This window comes from Cicer arietinum, chromosome 5, assembly GCF_000331145.2.
Source record: "Cicer arietinum cultivar CDC Frontier isolate Library 1 chromosome 5, Cicar.CDCFrontier_v2.0, whole genome shotgun sequence".
Taxonomy (NCBI): Eukaryota; Viridiplantae; Streptophyta; class Magnoliopsida; order Fabales; family Fabaceae; genus Cicer; species Cicer arietinum.
The window spans coordinates 74,982,036-75,010,000 of record NC_021164.2 but is presented as its reverse complement, the minus strand read 5'-3'; the positions used below and the strand labels follow the sequence as shown (position 1 = coordinate 75,010,000).

Below are 27,965 nucleotides of genomic sequence, written 5' to 3'. Positions count from 1 at the left end.
GAAGAGCGGGAGTATTTGGTTTTTTAAACATGCTTAGACTCTGGCGGTTGAGGCGTGTTAGCGAGCTCTTCTCAAGGTACATTAACAAAAGTGGAATTAGAATGAAAGCAAAAAGTAAAAAATCAAAATCAAAACACACTCAAATGTGAATAATTTGCAGGGAAGAGGAAAATGCAACAGATCATGGAATGAACTGAATATAAAAGATGTAGTGCAAAAAAATAACCATTACGACGTACTAAACACGTCCTCACTTTTATAGATTAAGCTAAAAAGGAATTCCATTTTATGTACCAAATTTTCTTTATGTTCTGCTATTTGTAACTTCTAACTAAAACTGCTAACTGTTTTCCAGGTTAGAGAAAGACATAAGGGTTAGCTACTCGTTAACAAGAGCCTCTAAACTTTTATGCGTAAGTAATTCACTAAAACTTCTCTGAGTATAGATCCAAATAAGATAAAACCATCATATTGTCTAATGTAGGTTCTTAATTTCGTGTTTCACTTTTGTTGGTTATCATAGGTTACACTATTTGCAGTGCACTTCACAGGCTGCATGTATTTTTGGTTGGCTTTCCATCACAAATCACCCGAAAACACATGGATAGGGAAGCAGGTAGAGGATTTTAAGCATGGGAGCGTCCGTTCGGGTTATACTTACTCCATGTACTGGTCTATTGTAACCCTTAGCACTGTTGGTTATGGAGATTTACATGCAGAAAATACAACAGAGAAGGTTTTCAATATTTTTTATATGTTGTTTAACATCGGCCTCACTGCATATATTATCGGAAACATGACAAATCTGGTGGTTCATAGCTCTGTCGGAACCTTTGCCATGGTAAATTTTATGAAGATTTTCATGGTAGTTTAACCCTTGACTTAGGATTGCCTTTGATAACACTAACATATCTATATGGTTCTATATCTTCCTAGACCTTGGTGGCAGTTAAAGGGAGACAACAAATAATAACGTTGCTATAATCTGTCAGAACACATATATTTTAGTTTGTTGTACTAATATTCTCTCACTGAAAATGTTTGGAAAGAAACATCACATGAGAATCAAACTGAACTGGCAAATCTAATCTACTTTAGTCCGGTTGGTAAAGGAGGGAAATGAAATTCAGGGAAACAAAATCTGTTATAGTAGTGATACTGCAAATGTAGAAAGGAAAAAAGAGAGAGATGTATAATATTGTATATCTAGATATAGTATTTACCACCTCCATTTCCCACCAAGTTTTTATGTTACTAGTATTAACTTGAGTAGAGTTAGCAACACATTTTTTAACATACTAATTTCAAAACACTCTTCAATTGGTTGAAATTGAAATATATTTCACTAAAACATATGGGACCCACATAAATTTAGTGTGACTCAATTGAATTTCAACTAATTAAAGAATAGATTAAAAAGAGTGTTTGAGAATGCGTTGCTAGCATAATTCTATTAACTTTATCAAATAGGATTTCAAAAACTATTAATTTCTTCCTTTCTGTGCTAGTAAGGCTTAGATAGGAATTTCTTATATTACAAATGCCTAGGTTTGGGTCGGGTCCCCATACATATCCAAAGCAACTTAAAGGTTAATTGCATTCAAATCTCTCTATTATAATTACCAAGTACTATCATTCCTATATTTTTATTTTGAAGAAATTTAATTTCACAACTGTTTAAAATTATCGCAGTTAAATTATTCCATTACTCTTCTTTCTACTTCAGGCTCTTTGTATTCTTATATTTTTACTTAAAAACTTAACAAATTAAATCATTTAAATATTTTTTCCCTCAAGACTCACCAATCAAAATCTCAAATTCCTTTCAATGTAAAAAAATCCTAAAAGATTTCTCTCTCCAAAACCAATTTCATATCCCACAATAAAATTTTAGGGATTTTCACTAAATTTTTTAATTCTAATTTTTAATGTCATTTTATATTTCAAATATATCATAAACATTTATATAATTTTAATAGAGAAATAAAGATGTAAGGGTTTTCAAGTAGGAGGAATTGATGCTAATATAATACTAGATTTGCTTAATTTTCAAAATAGAAACATAAATCAAAAACAAATTAAGGAATAAATTTGCACATAATCAAATCTAGAAGGACTAAAAAATAGGTTTAAATTTATGCAATAACAAATACTTATATGCTTCACCTCCTGGCCTCACAGAGGGATGCCTTCAACAAAATATTACAATATGCGAGCAAAAATAGACTACCCGAAGGTTTGAAGGAGCAAATGTTGGCACATACACAACTGAAGTTTAAGACAGCAGAGTTACAGCAAGAAGAAGTGCTACAAGACCTGCCTAAAGCAATTAGAGCCGGTATTGCTCAGCATCTTTTCCACAACGTGGTTGAAAAAACATATCTATTTAAAGGACTCTCAGATGATTTTATCTCCCAGCTGGTAATGCTTCTTTTTTTCTCTCTTAGATAGCAACAGAATATATTCTAAACATCTCAACAGAACTAGACACTACACAGGTATCAGATATGAAAGCAGAATACTACCCTTCTAAGGTTGACATTATCTTGCAAAATGAGATGCCAGCATATTTCTACATTTTGGTATCTGGATCGGTGGTAAAACATCTCTATCTTATTCAAATCCTACTCTAGTACTGGCCTTAACTAGTTAGCTTTAGACGGAACTGAACTATTTCTAACTGCAGGATGTGTTGACATACAAGAATGGGTCTGAACAGGTAAGATGGAATCCCACAGACATTGATTCAGTAAAATAAGCAATAACTGCTAGACACCTAGTGAGTCAGTGACTTATAGAAAGAAATAAAAATAACCAAAAATTAACCCACTTAGACAAAGGAAACTAAAGTAATTCGTTTAGATTTGAAATTAGAGAAACCTTGTATTTATTGTAACTTCTGAACTATAGAGATGGGAAAGTATCTCATAGACCTGCAACCAACAAAACATATTGCATCAACCTGAGGTAGAAGACATTTGGGAAGGTCTTGTTTACTTTGCATCAATTAGAACTCATCATCTTCAAGCACTTCCAGGAAACCTGCCGAAGCAAACACATCAAACTAAGTTAAACTCTTTGAGAACACCTTCATTAGACATGTAAGTGGAACAGATGATCGAGCTAGGCAGCAAGAGATTCAAGTGTACATAGCAATAACACATATAGAGGGCTAAAGTAGAAAAATATACACCAAAGATTTAAACGAAGCATTTGTGTTTCTTAGCTAATGAAAATTCTCTCATTGCTTGACTAAGCTCATAAAAGTTTTTGCAGTTTTTGTTCAAACTAGAATCTGGAAGCATGGCAGGAGAAATAGGTGTGATGTTTAATATCCCACAACCTTATACAGTGAGAAGTAGAAGACTCTCACAGGTTATACGAATCAATCATCATCATTTCAAGCAAATGGTGAAACCATTTAGTAAAGATGGGAAGGCAATCATCAGCAACTTCACTCAGGTTTGAAGATTCATCCATGCATACAAAATAGACAGATAGCAAACCATAGACACAGACAAATACTGCCATTTGAAAGTTGATTACTAACTCACATGCTTCAAAATTGAGAGAAATTGATAACCCAAATCCACATATTTTTCCTGCAATTTCTAAATATACAAGGATATTAAATTTTTAAACAAAATATTATTGTGAGGCACAAAGACTGCAAAAATATGTCCAAAGTCCAAACTTCCTTCAAACAAACTTCATGTCAAATATTTACTTTTTTGTTAATGCTGGTTCTTCTATTCTACACAGTTTTTGAAGGGCCTAGGTGGAGGGGTGTTGGAAGAAATACCGCATGTAGCAGAATTTTTGAGTGACCTGCCTGACAAGGTATATCTTTTCATTTGAATTTCAATCACTAAAACTTTTAACAGATCTAGTGACGAGCATAGACTTTTTGTCAATTCTCAGATATATAATAAATTCAAAATGAAAAAAGATGCCCAAAACTCCATAATATTAAAAGTTGCATACACATAGCTAAAACCTTGGAAAAACTTATATACAATTAGTGTGTGGGAGAAAGATAGCTGCCACAAGTACTGAATTATGCCTGAAGTTTCAAAAGATCTTGGGTATCCTTCAGTTTTAAACCATGTTTTGAGAAAGTGGAACAAAGAAGTAAAGGATAAAAGAAGAAAAACTTATTCAAAAAAAGAAAATTTCCACTACCAAACAGGACATTGAAAGCACCTAATGATGCATCAATAATCACTTTCGTTGAAAGAATGAATCATGAAGATTCATGTACTAACATCTCAAGGACGAAATATTATAATATCTTATGTATCATGGACCAATTCTCACAATGTTTTAAATTTCTAACAATGTGTGCGTTCATACATAGATCACCATACATGAATCCGTAAAACTAAATATACTATTTATTTTGTTTACATTTTACATGATAGATCACATGAACCATACAGAAAAATGTTACACATCAACAATAAAATTAGAAACGTTTTACAGTAGATAACATCCCCGCTAGAAACTAAAGACTTTATGGCATCTATTATAATTTTTGCCACATATTTACATCTCAATGAACCATGTCATATACGAGGGATATTGTTTTCTTCTTGCAGCGCCCAACACAAAATGACAGCACATGCGATGAAGATGATCAATACAAAGGTAACCTTAATCACTATACTAGTGGGTAGACATTGTGTAGAAGCATTAAAACAATAACTAATTGAAATTTAAGGTTTATGTAAAACACAGCACCACAGAAACATTTACATGCATCATTATGAGGCTGTGCACACAGGATTTCCCCTTCGTGAATGCAGCATTCCTTGTAGTACCAAGCTTAAAAGATATATTTTATAAACAAAACCAGCTTTATTGCAATTTTAGCTCAATTGACAATGGATATGGAAGGGTGGCCTAGGTTGCTATCTACAGTTTATGTGCTTAATCGTAGTATCTCAAATTGATAAGGCTATGGAATTCATCAAAAAAAATCAGATTTTTTCTGAGATAAATGACATTATTTACCTGCTTACCTATATTAACTCATAGGCTCATACTAATTACTGCAGGACAAACAGAAAATTCCAGTCCACTGTCAAACCTAGACCCCATTAGAGTCAAAATTCACGGACATCAACCAAATGAAAAAATTAAAAATGGAACAACACCGAAGCTCATTATTCTACCAGATTCAGTCGAAGATCTTTTCAGAGTAGCAGGTATGAGTATAACTAGCTACAATCCAAAATGCATGCATGACTCCAAAAGATTCTGAGTGGTTTCACAATTGAATAAAGTTGAGAAATAGAAAAACAAAATAAAGTTTAATCAAAAATAGGATGAAAGAAAAAAAAAGGCAATCATTCATCCCCTTCTTTGATTTCATTCCACGCGCAATGCTTCATAATAAAAATCAATTGCGCATAACATTATAATTTTATTCTTTCATTCACAAGTCACAATAAATTATAAAAAAAATGTGACTAGGTTGATTCATGATTTTTGTGCGCAGAGAAAAAGTTTGGAAAAAGAGGAAGCAAAATTGTTATGGCTGACGGCTCAGAAGTAGAAGATCTAAGTGCCTTAAGAGACAATGATGAGTTATATATCCTCTAATCATCACATCAAACAGAGATAATGACAATCCTCTAAAATGATGAAAACTAAAATTAAGAAGAAAAAAAAGTAAGAAAAACACGCATCAAAATTGAAATATGTGGAAATACTAAAATTCGTGTAAATTAAAACTAAAATTAAAATGAAATAGATGGAATAATACCCTAGGACTTTTTAATCTCTGTTTAACATGTCGAGAACAGCATAAGCAGCTTTTTGAAAATGATCTCTCTCTTCATCTAAAGCTGTTTTCCTCTCTATAGCAGAACCTTTACACTTCTCTATTTCTTCTTCTATCACTGCAGAATTTTGATTTATTTCACTGCAAAATGAGTACAAAAAGCTAGTAGATCAAAAAGCACAAAATAAAATTTAATCTTATAATAAAATAAATAAATAATGATGAATAGATAACTAACGCGATCATCTTAAGCATGTTTTCCATGATAGCTTGAGCTTCATTTGATATGTCTGCACGGTTTGGCATAATAATTAGTATTCAACAATCAATCAAACCGTGCATTAACTATATAGTAGTAAATTATACACTATTTACATTTCACACATGCATTTAGTTAGGATCGCATCGCAAATAATTCGAATTAGAAACTAGGTTTATTAAATGCAGTGATTGAGTTGTTTATGACGCACCGTAGATGAGAGAAGAGAGGTGGTTTTCGGTTTCTGCTTCTGCTGGTGCTGACTCCGATCCCGCCATCGATCTCAATCTTGCTTCGGAGGGAAATAACCGATAAGCGCGCTTAGTCTGTTTTTTCAATTTATATCAAATTCATATCATGATTAATTTGACAGAATCTAATTACTGGTTATTTTTATTTTTATTTTTATTTTTATTTTTATTTTGTTCAAGCCCATGAAGCCCATTACTTGTTCTTATTTGACACAAACTCAGATTTGATACTCCTCACTTTGATCTTTACTCACACAATTTTTTAAAAAAACCCAATGTTATTCTATATTTTTACTTATTTTTGGATATCTTTTTACCTATCAAATTTTTTTGCTTTTGAAATTTTGGATAGATAAAAAATTCGTTTTGAAATTTCCTGGTATGCAAAAAAAAATTGAGAAAAATTTTTGTTTACTAAATTTTTCGTTTTCAAAATTTTCATAGGTTAAAAAACTTATTTTTAAAATTTTCAGTAGGTAAAAAATTCAATTTCAAAATTTCTAATAAATAAAATAATTGTTTTTGAAATATCTGGTGTGCAAAAATAAATTGAGAAATTTTTGTTTATCAAATTTTTTGTTTTTAAAATTTTCTATAGATAAAAAAAAGTTGAACAGTAATTTATAAATTTTTCTATGTTTTTCAAATAGGATATATGTGAATTGTTTTAATGTTTTTACTTTTAGTATTGACCATGAGGATAGTTTGGGAAGATCAGACATAAGAGTATAGATTTAAATGAGATACAAAAATCAATATTTTTTTTTAACAATATCGCCTTGGGCTTAACCTATTTATCTTGAATCCACATTTTCTTGACAAAACAAATAGTAATCATATCCTTACAATTGAGACTGTACCCCTATAATTTCATATTATCTTAAAAATATGTCTTTCAACATATCGTTATAGAAATAAATCAACATATCGTTGTAGAAATAAATGTGTTGATTGATTCACAAATTAGGATATCGCTTCGAATAATTTGTTGAATATTTGAATCTTTTATCTTTTCTAGTTATAGTTTGTTTTTCTTGTAAATACAATTTAGTTCATTTAAAATTGTAGTTTTTTTATTGGTCTTTTTCTTTCATCTTTATAAAAAAATTGTGTAATTTAGTAAATAATTTAATTAAACATTAATTCATAAACTATTGCAAGAAGTTTGTTAAAATAAATTAAACATGCTCGTAAACATATGATAAATTATTTCTACTATTATTTTCAGGTGGATCTAAACACTAGGTTTAGGATTTATATTACATGTAATAGTTTCGTTCTTAATTATAAAGTTTTATATATATAAAAAGTATGTAATGAAGTTAATGTGTAGATACTGTTAAAGAGAAATGGTAATGTTTACGAAAACAAATAAATGTGACGAACGAACCTATTTTTCTTTTCTTCCAGTTTTTGCATTGAACAAAGTTATCAATGTAGCCCATTGTGTAGGGCAATCAATAGGATTAAGCGTACCATCTCCACTTTTCACGTGCAGATATAATTTTAAGAAAAATAATAATTTTATTTTTAATTTTTGTTTTACTTTTTAAAGTAAAGATTTATTTTAATATTTGAAAAAAATTGTGAAAATTAATTTGATCTCTAAAAAATAGGTCAATTTTTATTTTATCTTTTATATAAATCTAGATAACTTTTACTTAAAGTGCCATCAAAAAATTAGTTATGAAAAAGAGTATTACATCCCTAAACATAATTAAATAAATATTTTTTTATATAAAATTAAAAAGAGATTACTTTTGTTGTCTATAAACGAAATGATAAATATTATTAATTAAAAATTTACATACACAATTGTAATGTTTCAAATTTATATTTAAAATATTATATTTTATTTAATAATATTAATATTATATTTTATTTAATAATATTAATATTTGTCAGATAAACTAAAACGTATAATTTGTATTGGTAATAATTAAAAGAAGATAAATTATATTTAACGGTAATAAAATTAACTAAAATTTAAAAAAAACTTGCATAATTGTTTTGGAAATTAAAAAAAATCAAAATAAATTAAATAAATTTATTTATCAAATATATTTTCTTAACTGTCTTAAATTTAAAAAAAAAATGATATAATTAAATATAAAAATATAGCAATTTATTAAAAAGATAAACAATTAAATATAAAAATATGTTAACATTAAAATAAATAAAAATGGATAGCCAATGCTATCGCACCCTTAACCCACCCTTAACTCATGATTATTTATGTTTTTGTAATAGTTGATGGCATTAAACACAAAAAATGACAATTTTGATTTTGTGGTGACGTTACGATAACTAAATTAAAAAGGTTTAGAATAATAGTAGAGACTTAATTTTAATATTTATAATAATTTAATTTTTAAATTATTTTTAATTCTTTTTATTATAGTTTAAGAAAGATCCAAAAGTCGAAACAGAAAAGGAATAGAAAAAAAAAATGGATGTTTCAAAACTATCGCCCAAATCATACGAAAAATCTGTCGGCTCATATAGCATTACTAATTACTAAAACACTACTTTTTATGTATGATTTAATTTGATAAGATATAAGTTCAAAGCAATTTATTGCAAAGACGCATTAATTGTGATGCCTTCTTGTTTGTATCTCAAAGCGCAACCTTTGCTCAAGGCCAACACGTTCACTACATCTTTTTTCTTTTATTCGATTAAAAATGGTGCGACCAACAAAATGAACAAAAGTACGTTTTGTTCTTTCTATATGCCGTTTAATCTGATTATTAATGTTTTCATTTAAATTGAATTCCACTCTAATTAATAAGAGTGATTTTCTATTAAAAAAAAGTTTAAATAATATTAAATTTGTCGATAAAATCAATTAAAAGAATATTTTATTAAAAATTACGCAGAACTTAAATATAACAATTTGAGATGGAGTATAAAAGAAAAACTCTCTTAATATATCATTTATATGAATTTTGTGAGTTACAATTTTCAATTTGTTTTGGATTATCTCAGCAGGTGCAGCAACTAATGTAAAACTTATTTTAATGCTATAAAACTAATCAATTATAGACATAATAGTTTGGATTTTCGTAATAGTTAAGTACTAAGATGAGTTGAGTAGCATATAGTTTGATGTTCACGTGTAATATTCACCAAACCGACGGCAGTGCTCCCAAAACCATACAAAATAGCTTAAAATAATACTGCGTCTCATAATCCCTCTGCAAGAATTTTTTGGTTCCTGGGAACATAGGAAACCTCAAAAAGACGTTGGATTGGAGAAAATGATAGCATCAAGAGATTTATAAATAAAAAAATATGATGACGACAGAAAATTGTTTTGAAGAGCACTAATCAAATTTCCTTTTGCACTTTAAATTGATCGATAAAGTGATCGACAATAAATTAGTACTTTATTTTGTGCCGTCTACCGAATGTGTCTTGTAAATGCCCAACATTTTTATATTTTTACATTTTTTTAATTAAGATGGACAAAATGCTTGCGCTGGTCAATATAGAAACTGCAGTAGCAAGTGAGAATTTATTGAGTTAGATGATACGGATTACGGATTACGAAGTGGATTAACGTTTTAATTAAGAAATTTATAATTTAAATTTTTTTTTTTTTGAAGATGAAATATTCATTAGAAACTGTAACTTTTCTAATTTAGAGTTACTTATCCTATGAAGAAAATGTTTGTCCTATTCCATAACATTTTGAGATTTCATTAGTACTCCTGGATGAATCTACATCTTATATTCTTTGTAGTTTATTATTTTTCAATTTTTGATAGAAAACATTTTTGCTTTTATTATTTAGAAGTAATAATCATTTCATTTATAAAACAAATTCATCATGAGATGGTGGGTTGGGATACCCAATCTCCTTGTTGGCATTGAAATCAAATTAGCTCCCTGGTGAATAATACATACACCAATTGACACCTTGTTCTGATAGTACAAATGTGGAGAATTTCATCCTTTTACGTTCCTTTATATATGTTCTCATCCTTTAATGTTGTTTTTGTCGATTCTTTTTTTAAGTTCTTCATATTTCTCATATTAACATATTTTTGTTTTTTTTCATGGTATTGTTGATTTTAATTTGGTATGTTTTTTTGTTGAATACAAAAATTAATTTGAATTATTTAAGTTTTGTCACGTTAGTATTCCTCTTAATTAACATATTTTTTATTTTGTCTTGTCAAGTATGTGGTTGTCTTGTGTTATAATTAAAATAAATTTATTATTTTGTCCAGTGTTATAAGATTTAAAGTATAGGATTTGAGATTATTATTATCTTTAGTAGGGTTTATTGATCAGGGTTTGAAGTTTTTATTTTGATAATTTATGTTTTAAAATATACACTAAAATTGAATAAAAAATTCATTTAAGAATTAAAATATTGATATTTTTTATAGAAATTAAAAATAATATTTTAAAATTTTACAGAGATTAAAAATATATTTGATTTTTAGTAAAAAAAATTATTTAACTTTTATTATTATTATTATTATTATTTATAGTAATACGTTGTTGTTATTAATTTTATTATTAAATGATTATTATTATTATTATTGATGTATTAATGTTCAAACGAGGGAATTTACAAACAAACAAAAAAACAAAGGAAAAGAGAGATATAAAAATAGTTACAAAGCTTAGATTATGAAATATGCTAATAAGTTATTGCGTCTCTCAATTGATGCTATAAATGATGGATTATGTGATGTTAATGGGTCACTTAACAAATAAAATGTATAAGAGATTATACTTTTTCGCCTCAATGCTAATAACAAAGTTTCTAAAATTTATATTAATTACTTGAGGTGGATGTCAACAAGATTTGGTAGGTAAATGATAATGATTCACAAAATGAAAAAGAATTTACAATCTTTGACATGCGTATTTAAAAAATGTCATCGAAAAGATATTTAGTATATTTAAATTGTGGTTCACAATCTTTAAATCAATGTCTCCATTTCTATGTAAGACGCAAGCAAAACCTGTATCGGCATGTGTATCATTTCATAACTTTCTTTGCAAAGAACGTCGTTATGAATTTTTTAGTTAAGCCTATAAATGTATCTTCATGTTCGATATTACCAATTAACAAATACCATAATTAAAAACTTAATGTTCAAATCTAAGAGCAGGAACACATAAATGCTAATTTATGAAACAATATTATAGTTAGAGATACGTGGATAAATGTTAGTCGAAAGATTTAAAAAGTTATATCAATTTTGTTTTTATTTATTCAAATTATATAACATATTTTTTATTTAATAATATAAATTCAAAAAATATTTCAAAAATATTGCATTACAAATCCATTAAAAAGTTTTTTAAAATTTTGATTGTAAATAATATTTTAAAATCTTATGAAAAATCTTTTAAAATTTTATAGAGAGTTTTTTAAAATTTATACATTTTTATAAATTTCTAAAAAATTTATCTCAATACAAACTTTTAAAATCTCAATTTAATATAAGACTAAAAAAAATCTTAATCCAAAACACCTTCTTTATATTAATAATTGAATTATAATCTAAAAACAAAACTACAAGAAAAGTTTAACTTTCTTTTTTGAAAATATTTATTTTAAAAAAAATAGGGTAAAATATTATTGATAATCGGTGTCCACATCAGGCAGACACAAAAGCTAGGGTCTCTATATAAACGAGGTAGCTTTAGCTTAGCTAGCCTTGTAAGTTGTAAGTAGCTGCTTCACTGGTCAACTGATCGTGTGTGTGTGTGTGTGTGAGCATAGCATGTGGTTTGTTTGTTCGCATCGTTCTCGGATCAAGATTCATTATATACTCCTCGTTTCCTTGCCAATCAAATTTGGGGATTTTCTTTCAATTAAAAAAAATAGTTTTTTTTTAGATAATTTAATTTTCTCAAAATAGTAAAAATAATTATTATATTCTTTAAATCCTTCTTCATTAATACTTATTCCATTAAAATTAAAGAGATTATTGAAAAATAAAATATACATCAGTTAAAGATTATTTTTGGATTATAGCATTAAATAAAGTAGAGTATTTTAATTTTATTACTTATATTTAAAACCATATATTATCGAAGAATTTGAAAAGTCTTTCCATAAAGGGTTTAAAGATCCCAACGAAAATAATACTATTGAAAGATATGACATTAACAACAAAGTCAAAAAAAAAAGCATCGATGTAAAATAGACAATAGATTGATAAAGTGACAAAGTGACAGTTACTTATTTTACTTTATTTATAAATAGTAGTTCTTAGTTGAATATAAAAGTTAGATACTTAATTTATGAAACATACTCTTAAATCAAAAATGAATTAAAGCTTTTCAAAAGTTAAATATGTCTTTCAACGTCTTTAAATTTTAATATATTTTTTAATAATTTTTATCTTTTAAATAATGTGTATTAGGTCGATATTTCAATACATTCCTTTATTTCATTTATTTTTATTTGTAAAATTTATATTCGAGTCATTTACCTTCCTGTGTCTTTAATTATAATCACTTTAAACTCACTAACTTTATGTAATGTCAATTTAAATTTATAGTAATTAATCTAATTTTCCTTTTTTCTTCAACAAATATTTCTTTTAACTTAGTCATTAATATTTTTTTCATCCAATTTCACCCTTTAAAACTTTTTAAAACCATCGTTCACACGTAAAACTACACATTAACATATTAAGACTACCACAATTACACTAATTTAATTTTTATTTATATTTCAAATTTCGTTGACTTTTCTTAGTAAACACTAAAATAACTTGATTGATACATATATATTGGAGTACTCAATCATGCTAATTAAATTAGTGTCATTTGACCTAGACGATTAAGGGATGTGTTTGATATTAATATATTAAATCGCTTTGCCATCTTATAAGTCTACATCCTTATGCTTTGGACATGTATTATGTACCAATATATAAGCCAATTTGAGTGACCTAAAGATGATAGAGACGACCAACATCAGCTTAGGAAGACAAGCATAATAACATTGAGCACAACAACTTGTGAAAGAGACAGATAATTGACTTGATGATCAAAAAGATCAACCCATGTCAAACCCAATGGTGGAACGAAGTGTGGTACCTACGCCTCGATTGTAAGAGGATTTCCCCTCCTCCCAATTCTCTCTCACCAACTTATCTCAAAACAAAGAGACCCTTAATAGTAAGGCACTTTAAATATGCCACTCACTACATTTTCATAATATAAGAGCATTTTAAACCCATCAATAAATAGTAGCACATCAAATAAATCATACATAGAAGGGTCAAAGTTTGAACCCTTTGATATTAACATCCCGTTAATAAGTTTTATATTTTGAAAAGCATCTTCAACACATTACTCCCTCAACTCATTTTCAATTCGTTTTTGTAAAAGGATTCGTGTTTAAAGTTCAATTAATACACTATTTATTATTATTTTGTCATTATACAATAGCTTTGACCATTTATCATAGATAAATAAATAGATTAAAGAGAACACAATAAATAGTTAAGAATTATAAGAACATGAAAATTAATTCCATTGAAAATAACAAAAATTATTGAGTATATTGATATGTGTAAATAGCCCTTAAAATGACAACTAAAAAGAAAAAAGGGACTATATACCAAAACAAATAAATTTTGCTACTTTTATAAGAATTATTTGTATTTTTCTGTAAAATCCTGAACTATCGTTTCATTTGTTTCTCTTTCTCATATAAATACTCATTTGTATTATAATAAATTTCTCACTTTTAATATTTATATGTCACTTTATATCACAAATGAAGAGAGATATAGCTCATTTTGTCCATAAAAAAATATTATCAACGAAATATTATTTTTTTTTTCAAAAATATACTCCATATTTATAGTATCTCAAATTTATTTGACTATTCCACAAACTATTATTAATAAGAGTATTCTAATAAATAAAACGTATTTGATTTTTGAAATAAATAAAACGTATTTGATAAATAAAATACTTTTAATGAACCAGATGAAGTAGTTAAAATTGTTATTGACACAATAATAATTAATTTTGTATTAAATTTTAAAAATAATAAATAACCAAGAGAAATATTATTATACTAATAATAATAATATTAATTTTGTTTTTAGATAGTTACAGGTGTTTTTTTTATTATTATTATTATAATAATAATAATAATAATAATAATAATAATAATAATAATAATAATAATAATAATAGTTTTTAAATAAATTTCCATCACTTACTCAGAGTCATAGATCTACCCCTGAAGTGAGGGTTGAGCAAGAGTTGTTGGTGCGTGGAGGTGCCGTAACACTAGGATAAGATGTGAAATTGCCCAAATATGGAGATGGTGTAGGTACCTATATTTGCTCATATTTTAAACTTTATCTGCAATATCCGATATCACATATTCACATATAGTAATCATATTATTCTTTATTTTTAAAATATAAAATAATTTTTTCATTTAAAAAATAATAAAATAATGTCATAATGAGTTTTTCCCTCTTCTCACAGTACAATAGAGAACTACACATTAGTATGATTTAATTGAAGAGGAAGTTCAACTATGGAGATATTCGAAATGTGAAATAATATTTCTTAAATTTTGATTTAAAAAGATTAATTAAACATAAAGTAAATCATAAGTTACAAGTGATTACTATTTGTCAATTCATTCAAGAATAATAATTCATAAGATTGTTTTACAAACTATAAATTATTCAATTAATGATTTAATTGATGATTTTTTTATAGAGTAAATGATCAATAATAATAAAAAAAAAATGTTTCTTTAAAGTAATTTGGGACGGGACGCTAACCCTAAGTGTAACTCAAATTTTGTCGTTTTGTTTTATTTTTTTGGGGACAAGGTTAGATCCATCCAATTGCTTACAAGCCAAGACGAGCTTGTGAGATGGATCAAGTCTTATACACCCTTATTTCATTGTTTGATTCTCATGAGAGAAAGGAAAAGATGTTTATGAATTCAAGTATGACGTTAACATGTTTTAGAGGTATTAATTGTTTAGAATCTTATAAGAATCTTCATATTTATCATTTGCAAAAAGACATCTTTGTGTAAATATTTTAGAGTTAATATGTTGAGAAGTGTAAATGTTTATAAATCGTTATTGACTTCAACTCTTAAGCAATGTAGGACTTTTTGTCGTACTAGAACAATAGTCTATAAGTCAATAGAGTTTGTAAGCTCTTGTACATTAGTTAAACTATCATTTCTACTATACAGTAACAATGATACAAAACAAAACTTCGATGATGGCTAAAGTCGAATTACAATAGCTAGATACAATGATACAACTTCTCGAAATGGTGTACCTGCAATCACTCAATACTCCAAATTTAGACTTGAAGAGAATGTGAGTTATTTTCAGTTTACATGAATTATGTATATACCTTTTATCAGAATAGCTGACCATATTTTTTAAGGGCTCCTTAAAGGAATGTATTTGGTGTTTGTTAGACGGTTCTTTGATTTATGGCGAAATTGCGGGTGATGCGAGGACATGAGTTTGATCGGCTATGTTGATGTCATGCACTATATTATAATGGATATGCAAGATGTTGAATTTAGACCCATTTCGCGTTCGAGTTCATTCGATTATGGGTCAAAGTTCAATCCAAATTAGAATCTAAGTTTAATCCGCGACATTGTCTATTTAAAAAGTTAATTTACCCTTTATTTTACTAGAATCTAAAAAAAATTAATTATTTAAAAAGACAAAATTATAATCTAAAAAGTTAATTAGAATCTAAGTTTTGACTAGAATACAAAAAAAAAATAATTATAATATATTATAAATAAGACAAAATTACATACAAAATCCTTTATTTTATTTAGTTGTATATTGTTTATATTTATTTTTTATACACAAGTCTCTCATCTTTATTATGTTTTCTATTTTTTTTTTTTTTTTTATAAAAACTGATGATTGTTCAAATTAAGTTGTATACGTTATAAAGATAAATAGTTTATATAAAAGATTTAAGTTATAAATTTTTATAAAGATAAACTATCTATGTATATAAAAATAAAAAATAAAAACAGACTTGTTTTAACAGAATAAAATAAATACTTTAAATTAAGTTTTCCTAAAAACAAAAATGTGTATTTAGGTGAACGGTGAACCTATGTTAAAAAAGCTTCCGCCTAATTTAAAAAGCAAGCATAGATAGTCATAGCATTATCAATCTTGGAAAATTAATACAGAAGTGAAATGGTTTTTCCTTCACACATAATATAGAATTTTATAAAATTATTTTTATAATTTCATTTACTAAATAAATACGATATCCTTCCTTTTCTCTTTATACTTCACTTTAATTTCTTTAAACTATTTCAATTAGTTAAGAATCATTTTACAATAAACTAATAGGGAACTGGTTTGTTTTATAGTAACCGTAAATAAATTAAAAAGAATTCTGATGCAGTTACAAGATTTTGGATACAAAATTTTAACACACTTCCAAAAATAAATAAATAATTAAAAAGAGAAAATAAATAAAAAATATAAATTTTAAAATAATTAAATAATATATTTGTCAAAAAATTTAGGATGAGTAAAATATTTAGGATAAATTGATGGAGTATTTTTGTAGGTTTCTTTGAAAGTATTTTCTAGGTTTCTTATTACTATGTAGGACACAGAAATTTAAATGATTCAGCAGTGGTAGTGGTGCATCAATGAGTTAATTTTCTATTTTGGAGCATCTCTTCTATTGCGTGAACGAGCTATGTGGGCCCAGTTAACTCAGTCAACTGACCAAGACTGTGACCCATTGTCAGTTCTAATTCAATCATCACACCTCTATTTTGTCGTTTTGTGATCACTCACTCTGTAAAGCTTTTTTTTTTCTCTTTCTCTCTCTCTCTCACAGACACACACACTCTTCTCTCACTCTGCCCCGTTTTACCTTCCCTTCAATGCTTTTCTTGCCACCCAAATAAACAAGGACAAATCTCACACGTGCCGTGCACGTGTTCATTTACTGAAAAAAGCTAGGGATTAAAATATTATTAGCAAGTATTCAATGGTTTCTTAAATCTTAATCATTCTCATCATTTCTTTCATCCTTTAACTTAATCATAATCACTTTTCCAAGTTTTTCATTCAAGGCTTTTACACATATATTAAAATATATAATAATATTTTGATGAAAAAATAAGTTATTTATTAAATTATTTATCTTAACTATTAATATATTTTTTATTATTATCAATACAAATATAATAATATTTTAAAAAATTTATATATAATAATTATTGAAAAATAATATAAAAATAATAATTAAAATTATATTAAAATTTATAAATAATGTTCGTTTTGAAACAATTTTTTTATTGTTAAAATGATATTCTTCTTAAGACAGTATATTTTTAATTGTCAACTTTTGAGTTAATAGTAAGATTAAAGGGAAAAAATTTAAGAGCAACCGTGCATCACATCTTTGGTAAATTTTATTTATAAAAAATAGAAATAGATTTATTTTCATATTTGAGAGTATGTTAACAAAACTTATTTCCTCTAGAATTAAATGTAAATAAAAAAATATTTACAAAACTGATGTATTTTAAGATTTATTTTATAAAATAAAATAGATTAGATATATATCACTTTTTAAATAATATTCTAATTTTATAAATTGTAAAATGAAGTATACTCCATTTAATATCTATATGCAAACCAAAGTTTATATATAGATTTAACCTACTAAATGAAAATAATCAATTTAATATTTAGATAAATTCGGGTTAAATTTGTCAAAAAGCTGACTAGATAAATTTCAAATTTAGGCTTAAATTAATTTATATGTTTTTATCAAATTTAAGTAGCGTTTGATTATCAACATTAATTTGACAATATTTTACTTTATTTTATTTTTAACAGTATTTTTGACTCATTTCAATATCACTTTTTCGTGAAGACACAATCCAAAAATCCATAAAAAATATTGAAGCTAAATTAATTATATAAAAAGTTAAAGAAATTTTTAATATTTTTTAAAAAATAAATCGAACTAACTTAGTCTATATCATTGCACTATAATTTTTTTTAAAGGCAATAGATCTTAATAGTAATTTTTTTTTAAAAAAAGTGATCTTTAATACATATTAAAACCCATAAATAATATATTAGACATTAATTCCGATCAACAAATATAATTTTTTTAATATATTTTATCTTAATTTTTATTCACATGTATTCTCTCTATATCATAATATAATTAAAATTAAATTATTTTATATTACGAGATGAAAGAAGAATTATTTTAATTTATTTATTTTGTTGTAAAGATCTAAATTTATTTATTTTTAATTATTATTATTATTATTATTAAAGACTAAATTATTTCATTTTAATTTTAATTATCATCAGCGATATAATAATCTCTTTTAATATTGATTTAAGTAGGACTAATTTGTCTCATTTTTTTCTTGTGAATTAAAAAATATTTTATTTTTTCAAAAACTAAATTGAAATTCACAATATTTAATATAAATTAAAATAAATCTTCACATAAAAAATTACACATTTTTGTCTACATAAATTGACACGTTTACTTAAAAATTATTTTGTTTGACACTTGAACAAAAAGTATAGGAAAGAAATTGAATTAATAATAATAATAATAATAATTGCAATAATAGGTCGTAGCTAAAAATGAAATTGGCAACATAATAAACGAGTGCATTAATGATATGTATGTATATTTATGTAAAGCAATGAATAGGTGATTCAGGCACACAGCGAATAAATTGAGGAAAGAAATAATTGTTGTCCTAAGCAGTTTGCAAACAGTTGTCTTAACTATTACACTTAATTTAATTAAGATCATAACCCTTCATCTAATCCATAAATTAACATTACTAAATTCAGCCTTTAATTATGCATAGAAAAGTAGCACCGTTTTTCAATGAACCATTATGCAAAAATGGGTAAAGTACAATCACAAAAACAATTCTGTGGGCAGATACAAACAGAAAATGTACAGTAAAAGTAAATAAATTTCTAGAGAGAGAAAGAGAGAGAGTATTTCAGAAACCTCACTGCTTCGCTGATTTTGAGGCATGCAAGAGAGAAAGAGAGAGAGAAACAAGAGAGAGAAGAGTCGTACTGCACAAGTTTCACACATCTAGTCATTTCTTTTTACTGCATTTGCCTCTCTTCTCTTCAAAACCATTTCTCTTCAACTTTCCAAACCACACACAAACAACCCAGGTGCCTTTTCTTTTTCTCTTTCACTCTTTGCTTTTTCATTTCTCATAACTGATTATTATTATGCTTTTCTATTGTATGATGTATCTATTTTCATTTTGCTTTTGGATTTATCAAACCATTTTCCCTTGAGGTTGGTACCTAACTTTTGTTTGTACTATTGAATAAAAAAGTTTCTTTTTTTTGTTTTTCTTCTCACTTGATGCATTTGGGGTTGAATGGATTTTAATTTTAATGTCATCATTTATATATTTAATTTTCTCGGTTTCTTGATTCATGCAATCTGTAACCTTAGTGTGTGTGATATAAAGTTTAATTTTTTTTTTCTCAGATGTAGATGTAATGAAACTAATTATGTAACATTGTTTGTTGATTCAAAAATTGGTTGATTATTCATTTTATTGTTGTTGGGTTGTTTGATTTATGAAAGAAAAAATTGTTTTTTTGTTGTTGTTGGTGTGATGAACAGGTGTGTTGAGAGAATGCTGAGGAAGAGAAGCAGGTCAATCCAAAAGGATCAACACAACATGGGTCATGTGACAAATACTGATGGTGTTAATTCTGATAACTATTCTCAATCTCATGCTTTAGGGAGAAATATTAAAGGAAATTCAATTTTTAATGTTCCTTGTTTGTTTGTGGGTTTAGGTCCTAAAGGGTTGTTGGATTCTGATTCAGTTAGAAGTCCAACTTCTCCTTTAGATACTAAAGTTCTTTCAAATTTAGGTAACCCTGTTATTAGGAACCAAAAATCATCACTTTTTGAGGGGAATCAAAGGAGTTGGGATTGTTGCAAAGTTGGTTTAGGTATTGTTGAATCTTTGGAAGATTGTGACTGTTCTAGGATTTGTGGCAAAATTCTTCAATCACCTGAGAGTAAGAGCATTAGTCTTAGTTCTCAAATGATGATAAAAAACCTAATTTGTCAAACTTGTTTGGATTCTTTTGAGTCATCTAAGTCTTTGCCTAAGGAATTTTGTAAGGTTGTGCCTGATACTCAAAATGGATCTGTTATCCATAATGGTGAATCCAATGTCCTTTTTGAGATTGGAGAAACTAGCCTAGAGCGTGATGAATCATTTGGGAGAACCAGGTCCTTTTCATTGGAATCATGCAATCCTTTGAAAGTTAACTCTGGATTATCTACTTCCAAAACTGATTCACACATTGATGATTTTGCTGTGAAAGATGTAAGATTTCAAGATAGCTCACCTCCTCATTTTATTGGAGGAAGCCAGAACTCAAATATTTCCCCACCGTCTGAGTTGAAATCGAACGGTGTTTTGATATGCTCTTCCAATGAAATTTTGAAGTCTCTATCAGCTAGTGAGATTGAGCTTTCTGAGGATTATACATGTGTGATTTCACATGGTCCTAATCCAAAAACAACTCATATTTTTGGTGATTGTATCTTGGAAACTCACCCTGATGTATTTGTTAAAAACCATTTTAAGAATGAAGAGAATGAGAAGGAGAAGGAGAAGGAGAAGGAGAATGGAGTGACCCTGATTGGTAACAACAGGTTACAGATTCCTAACCAATATCCTTCTAGTGCCTTCTTAAGTTTCTGCCACCATTGCAACAAGAAACTCGATGAGGGGAAGGACATTTATATCTATAGGTGAGTTAGCACTATTGCATATCATATTAACGTTTTGAATTTTGGTTGCCTTGCTATCCTTGATATTAAGGTGAATTGTTGTCAAATGCGGCAGTAGAGACCTTAAAGACCATGATGTCACGTCTGAGATTGCAGTTGCAGACATTTTATTTCAAAACCATGATATCATCTATTTTGATGGATTAAAAACTGTGATATCATCATCTATTTTGATATACATTTTGGTTAAGATCATGATGTCGTGACTCAGATTGCAGTTGCCGACTTTTTGTTATAACCTTGATGTAATCTATTTTGACATACATTTTCTTCAATGGATTAAATTGATTCTGATACTGGTTTCTTATTCGATATGATTTTGCAGAGGTGAAAAAGCATTTTGCAGTTTAACTTGCCGTGCAATGGAGATTATGATTGATGAGGAACGAGAGAAGTCCAACACTCATTGTGATGAGAACTCTCCAAAGCCAAAACTCGGTGAGCAAATTTTTGAAACAGGAATCCCAACCACAACTACATAAGAGGCTTAACCATGAAAAAGGGTAGACGCAATTGATCATCTGTTCATAATTGAGCTGTGTTTTATGTGCATCTATTAGCAGCCATTGGATGATCGTTTTGTACATCATTGCGTTTGCCTAAACTATAATTTATGGTTTTTGGTGGATTTATTATAATTTATGGCTCTTATGAAGCTGGTTTTGTTTCCTATATATATATATATAGAGGCATAAATGTTGTCAAACTATTGATAGCTTGTAGAAATTAAAGGGTTGAAGCCTATTTTTATGGCTTCCTCTTTTGAAATTTTCTGTCTTTATTATTATCTCTATATTATATCTATATATATGTCAATGTTACTGTGGTAGTTTATACATCCTATTGCATTGTCCTACAAATTGAGACATTTAGCAGAGTGTTGTATTCTTTTTACAGTTCCTTTTCACCAGTCATCAACTTGATATAATATACTATGCTTTATTTAGAGGAATCCTATGATAATTTTGTTAGGTAAATGAATCTAGTGTAGAGGCCAAGATAATGCATTTTTAAAATATGTATTAGAAATGCTGTGTATAATATCTCTCCAATCTTCTCATCTTTATAACTTAAAAGTAGTAATATTAATATCTTCTTACAACAATAATAATAATCTAACATGTTAATATTGGATTTCCATTACTTGCAAATTGAGAGGCAAAACCTTTACTTTTCTATTTTCTGTTGACTTCTTCTTATAAATTCTCTAATCATAAATAATTTATTTATATGAAAACACAATAAACAGTATCATGTTCATCAAGAACAACCATTTCCTCATATTGATAACCAGACAGAATACTAAGGGTAGCATAAATACTGGATCCAATGATATCATACTTATTTGAATATAAAATAAATCAATCACAAATAATAACAATGACTTCATGTCTCTTCCACCTTAATCTCTCTTTACATGAAAAGAAGTGAGAATGTGTTTCTTTGATTTGGTGTATTTAGAATCACAACTTTTATTTGGGTGTAAGAATCACAACCTTTCTAAAGTGTATTAACCTCAAAGGTTCTTGTAGTCCCTCAATGAACTGACATTGACACCTAATCTAATATTTTAATAACATCTACTTTGTTAGTTGTCTAATGAACTCTCTAATATATATAACTACTATAAATATAATTAATATATTTTTTTAATACTCCATTTGGTTCTTAATATAAGAAAAAATTATAAAAATTGCAAAGACCAATGAACATATTTAATGCTATAAAATTTAAATGGTACTTCATCACGTCCTAAATATAAGAATTTTTGGTAATATATATAAAAAAGTTACCACTTTTAGGTGTATTTATTGTTTGAATTAGTTTTATATTTTTATTTAATATGTTTATCTTTTTAATATTATTAATGAATATTTAATGTTTTTAATATATATATATATATATATATGTATGTAAAAATAATCAAAAAATTAAAACAATTAATGAGAACATTGATTTTGATATTTTTTTGTTTGTTTGTTATTTTCTCTAATGGGACTTGGTAATATTCCAAACATACCATAGTATTAAATGTCTTATGAACACTTGGTGGGTTCTAGTAAATATAAATCTCATATTAAAAATAGGGGTATAAAAAGAATTCTAACAATTAATATGTATCTTTTTCTTATATTTGAGACTCAAAATTAAATGTTTTCTTATATGAAAGACCAGATAGAGTATTAAGATTATCAAACAATCTATCTACAAATGAGAAATGATTATTTAAAGTTCATCCCTTCCATGAATGATTTAAAGATTTGGTGTTATATCAAGTCTTGTCTGGTACATTCACACACACAAACCAACTTTATATATCAAAATTTATGGATTGTGCCAGTTTTGTTGTTTGTTTGAACTTTAATTTTCATCCCTCATTTTCTCTTTCTTTTATATTAAAATTGCTCTTCTCTCTTTAATTCAAACCAAACAATCTACAAATGAGAAAACGCCATGTAAAACGTATCACTTCCATTCATTTCAAACCAATGAATTTGCGCTTAAATCACACAGATGATTCCAAATCCAATATATTAAACAGTATGCATGATAAAATAGCATTGCCTATAAAAAAGTAGCATTAGTTTATTTGAATAAAAGATTAAAGTTAACCTTTACATTCAAAGATTTAATTGCTCAGATACAAGACCACCATGATAGAAGAATGGAGTTTAAATTATCATGATTACACATGTTGCGACAATTAACTATTAACTATGCATTTTTATTTATTTTGATAACATTGCAATTAGAACCTAACTGTTACGGACATTTCACAAACTGAACTGGTGTTTTAATACAGTTCACTCACACTTCCATTTCTGTGAACACTTAAATCTCACTCATTGTGTAAATTTTTTATTTCATTCTCTTCATTATGAGATGTAAAGAAAAAAAAAAGTCAAATACATTAACAATAATATTAATATATTTAGATAGAGTAATGTCAAAAAACATTTTTACATTTTTACACCCAATTTGTTATCAGTTTCTTGAGTGAGTGAGCCACCTAAATGAAAATACTAAATTTAATTGATTAATTAATTGTGACAAATAACTTCCTCCTGTATGAATTTATTTTTATTTTTATAGTTATTGTATTATAATTATTTTCATTTTTATGTATTAGATATTAAAAAACATTAATTTTAACTAGCTCTTTAAAGTAAAATATTTATTCCGTATATGCTTGAAATACTAAATATTTATCTTTGTTTCGTGCATTTTTTCATTTCTCAACAACAAATATTTATCCTAAATTATTTTGCATATTAATGACAAATATTTGCTATGACTTTAATAAATTGTGTTTTTTTTTTGTCCATGACAATTATTACTCATGTAACTTTTTATATTTATCCTGTGATTTTTATATTAGTGACTAATGTTTATCTTATATTTTTTTATCTATCGATACCAACTTTTTATTATGTAGATATTTTTAATATTTATTGATGATAAATAAATATCTCATTTTTTTATATTTTATTAGTGACAAATTTTTGCATCTGTTTTTTTTATATATATCCATCATAAATATTTTTTTTGTGTTGTTTTTAAGCATCAATCACAAATATTTTTTCCGTATTTTTTATATTTTTCACTTGCAAATGTGTCATGTTTTTCTTTTTTGATGTATTAATAACATATTTGTTTCATGTTTTTGATATTTATCAGTAATCAATATTTGTCTCATTTTTTATATATATATTTTTCAGTAATAAATATTCATCATGTAGTTCTTTTTATATTTCGTCATGAAAAATATTTATCAGCAGATTAAATTTCATCAACAAGAAGAACGATAGATAAAATTTCTCAGGTGGAAAATTTTCGATATGTATTAAACTGTTTCACTTTACCTCAGGTCTCCTAAGAGCCAACCTTTTCAACATAAAATTAATAGTAACTTAACCACAAAGATCTTTAAATAAAACATTTGTGAGTGATATGTTGAGGAATTGGCCAAAAAAATCATATGCCAGTGGTTTCTGTTTGGTGTTTGGTTATTAAAAGCTTGCCCATGTATATATTATTGGAGTTCTGTGAACGTGCTAATAATTTGCAAACAGATTTCTAAAAGCTTAGTTTGGTTTTGTTTGGAAGAATCAACTCAATTCAGTTCTACATGCACAAAGAGTTCCTTTATTTAATCTAAGAAACAGTTCAGTTCAGAAATATAAGAACTAAGTGAACTGAACCAAAAAAAACAGTTCAGTTAGGAATAAAATAAACAGATTGGCTAAGTTCAAGTTCGGTTTTCATCAATCCTACCAACAGTAACCAATAATAGTTTATCACGTTTTCTAACTGATTTTCCCTTGCAAAAACTGCAGTTCTCAATTGAATAATTTCCCAGTGCATTAGTATCTCTTAATGGAAAGTCCATGATTTTTTTCTCAACAATATCTAATCTTTTTCTTAAAATGGGAGATTTATTTCAATACAGCAAAGCTATTTGCTTTGCAAATGCAATTTAAAACCATGAAAATCACATGGAAGTTATTATGCCAATAATAAATATATATAATATTAAAAAGGAAAACCAACCTAGAATGAACCAAGGATAATTTCATCAAATCTAAAAATTAAAAATTTCACTAAACTAATAGCAAAATTAAAGGATTTAATCAAACAGACTGAAACCCATGTCGTCATCGGATTCTTCAGCTGGCTCTTCCTTCTTTGCCTCCTCCTTGGAGGCAGCAGCAGGGGCAGCACCGGAAGCAGCAGCAGCTGGTGCAGCAACTGCAGCTACAGCAAATTTACTTGGGTCCTGCATTGAACAAAATTAATGAATAAGAAATATGGAACTAATGGATCAATATTTAGCATTAAGATCATTAATATGTTGTAGCCAATACCTTCAAGTACTCCTTAACCTTGTCTGCCTCAGGGGAAGAGTATTCTGTAGCAACTGCTACAGCAAGAACGTTCTTGTAGGCATTGACAAGCATGTGAGGAGCAGCAGCAAGTGTTGGGTATGAGATGGCCAATGAGAGTGAGGTAACCATAGAGACCCCAATAGCAAATTTCTCAATGAGGGCATCCTCAGTGAGGTCAAGAACCTCAGGGCTAAACACTGAACCATTGTCATAAACAGAAAGGACCACAAGCCCATAGGAAAAGGGCCTTATGCCCAACTTGGCAAGCAATGCAGCTTCAGAAGATCCAACCTTGTCTCCTTTCTTAATGAGTTCCACAGGGGTAATGATTTCGACAGTACCCTTGTTAATCTTGGTAGGAATGTTGAGGACCTAAAGTGGAGAATAAACATAAGTTTGACATCCACAACAATAATTTTTGATGTTTAAAAGAAGAAGAGATTACAGACCTGGAAGAAAGAGGTCTGAGAGGGGTCGAGACCTGTGTTGCCTGGAGGAACAACGACATCAATTGGAGCAACCAAACCAACACGAGCAGGAGCGCCCACCTATATAGATTTAAGACAAAATGTTATTGAATGAACATTCAACTAATAGGACAAGTGAACTCATTCAGCAACATTGCTGCAACTGTCGTGCATAATAAAAAAATAATAACAGTTTTCATAATTAGGATATTGGCAACACAAATCAATTATATCAAAACCATGGTATCCAACTAGATGGGGGCATCCAAAAACTGCAAAATTGAGAGTATACAATCAAGGTACTAGTACAAGAATCAAACTTGGGAACAACATCATGAAACAGTCCATGCTTATAATAAAAGAGACATTCAATAGCCAACAATGTTTTACTGAATAATTCAGTGATCACGTGATCACGTGATTCGATCACACATTGTAATACCACAACATTGTATAAAAATGAAATAGAAAGTCACTTCACCTTGTACTTAGCAACCTCTTCGCTAACTTCCTTCAAGTCACCTTTGGTGAAAATCAAACCTACATTTCCCTGATTCAAAAAACAAAACATTAAACAGATAGTTAACGCAAGGGTTAACAACAATAACCACAAATCCTAGCTTGTTTGAGTCTCATAGCATTCTATTTTAGTTATTTAAAATTTTAAAACTAAAAAAATGTTTATTTATTTTTAAAAGCTGTTTTGTAAAATTATTTTCAATATTATCTGCAAAACAGGATAAATAGTGTTTCACTTCACATTTTTTCAGTTTTTTTAATTCCCTAGTGAAAAACTGTTCAAAAAAATTAGATTATCAAATAAATTTTCGGTTTTTCTCGTCTCGAAATCTGATTTTAGAAACAGTTTTCTAAATCAAATTTGTAAAACAGTTTTTAAAAACTAAAATATAATAGTGTTTCAAACAGTCTCAAAATAACCAAATTTCGTATTTGTATAGCAAATTAACCAACCCAAGGCTTAATCGCAAAATCAGTAACACAAGAAACAAAATAACCAAATTTCACACGCAAAATCACTAACAGAGACGACCCTTTATTAATGGATCAATAAAACAGTGAAAGCAAAATAGAAGATAACTTACGACAAGAAGGGGAATAAGGTTGAGAAAGGTCTTGTTGCCGGTTTGCTCAGCGTGAATACGAATAGAACGCTTCATCATAGTGTTCTTTCCCATGAGAACAACCGAGTCACCACGTAGACCGCTACGAATGCTCTGTAGCTGATTGGATCCAACGTTATCAGCGTGGACAACAAGAATTTGAGAGTAGTCATCGAGAAGTTGGCAGAGCTTAGAATCGTAAGCGATTTTCTTCTCGGCTTTGGTTGGTTTCACCGCCATTGATTATAATAATGAGGTTGATATGGTTCGGAGGAGAGACTGTAAGGGATGAGTTTTAACACCAGAGATGAAAAAGATAAATTAG

The 27,965-nt window shown here is 27.8% G+C and overlaps 4 protein-coding genes across 11 annotated transcripts in view; 2 read left to right on the top strand and 2 right to left on the bottom strand.

Annotated features, from left to right (window-relative positions):
- The window catches only part of LOC101503528 (potassium channel KAT3), a 6,968-nt gene extending 1,186 nt beyond the window's left edge, over positions 1-5,782 (top strand). The window contains exons 4-14 of one of the 5 annotated variants that reach the window (XM_073369356.1): positions 3-76; positions 356-413; positions 524-736; positions 2,182-2,421; positions 2,499-2,597; positions 2,687-2,719; positions 3,268-3,462; positions 3,763-3,840; positions 4,599-4,647; positions 5,058-5,207; positions 5,501-5,782. In XM_073369356.1, coding sequence (XP_073225457.1) covers positions 3-76; positions 356-413; positions 524-736; positions 2,182-2,421; positions 2,499-2,597; positions 2,687-2,719; positions 3,268-3,462; positions 3,763-3,840; positions 4,599-4,647; positions 5,058-5,207; positions 5,501-5,604 — 1,293 coding nt within the window. In that variant the 3' untranslated portion in view covers positions 5,605-5,782. Of the gene's footprint in view, positions 1-2; positions 77-355; positions 414-523; positions 842-2,181; positions 2,422-2,498; positions 2,598-2,686; positions 2,720-3,267; positions 3,463-3,762; positions 3,841-4,598; positions 4,648-5,057; positions 5,208-5,500 lie in introns of all 5 variants that reach the window. The other 4 variants (XM_073369353.1, XM_073369354.1, XM_073369355.1 and 1 more) reach the window with 4 other exon arrangements.
- LOC101503210 (uncharacterized) lies at positions 2,109-6,414 on the bottom strand. Of its 3 annotated transcripts, none has more exons than XR_003473091.2 (5): positions 6,256-6,414; positions 6,024-6,075; positions 5,768-5,926; positions 3,555-3,611; positions 2,109-3,042 (listed from the first exon to the last, which is right to left on the bottom strand). XR_003473091.2 is itself a non-coding variant. In XM_004501206.4 (4 exons), the coding sequence occupies exons 1-3, from the start codon at positions 6,320-6,322 to the stop codon at positions 5,779-5,781; spliced, it is 267 nt and encodes an 88-aa protein (XP_004501263.1). In that variant the 5' UTR covers positions 6,323-6,414; the 3' UTR covers positions 2,109-3,042; positions 5,768-5,778. The 3 variants fall into 3 exon arrangements, 1 of the variants encoding a protein (XP_004501263.1); XR_003473092.2 differs by having other exon boundaries at positions 3,555-3,602; XM_004501206.4 differs by lacking the exon at positions 3,555-3,611.
- Positions 6,415-19,248: 12,834 nt separating this feature from the next.
- LOC101504073 (FCS-Like Zinc finger 10) lies at positions 19,249-21,934 on the top strand. 2 transcript variants are annotated; one of them, XM_004501209.4, is made up of 3 exons: positions 19,249-19,509; positions 19,976-21,127; positions 21,492-21,934. In XM_004501209.4, the coding sequence occupies exons 2-3, from the start codon at positions 19,989-19,991 to the stop codon at positions 21,646-21,648; spliced, it is 1,296 nt and encodes a 431-aa protein (XP_004501266.1). In that variant the 5' UTR covers positions 19,249-19,509; positions 19,976-19,988; the 3' UTR covers positions 21,649-21,934. The 2 variants fall into 2 exon arrangements, with proteins under 2 accessions (XP_004501266.1, XP_027190033.1); XM_027334232.2 differs by lacking the exon at positions 19,249-19,509 and adding an exon at positions 19,523-19,639.
- A 3,724-nt stretch (positions 21,935-25,658) lies between these two features.
- On the bottom strand, positions 25,659-27,965 carry LOC101504382 (large ribosomal subunit protein uL10-like). Its single transcript, XM_004501210.4, has 5 exons — positions 27,623-27,965; positions 27,001-27,069; positions 26,502-26,600; positions 26,032-26,424; positions 25,659-25,943 (listed from the first exon to the last, which is right to left on the bottom strand). The coding sequence occupies exons 1-5, from the start codon at positions 27,878-27,880 to the stop codon at positions 25,794-25,796; spliced, it is 969 nt and encodes a 322-aa protein (XP_004501267.1). The 5' UTR covers positions 27,881-27,965; the 3' UTR covers positions 25,659-25,793.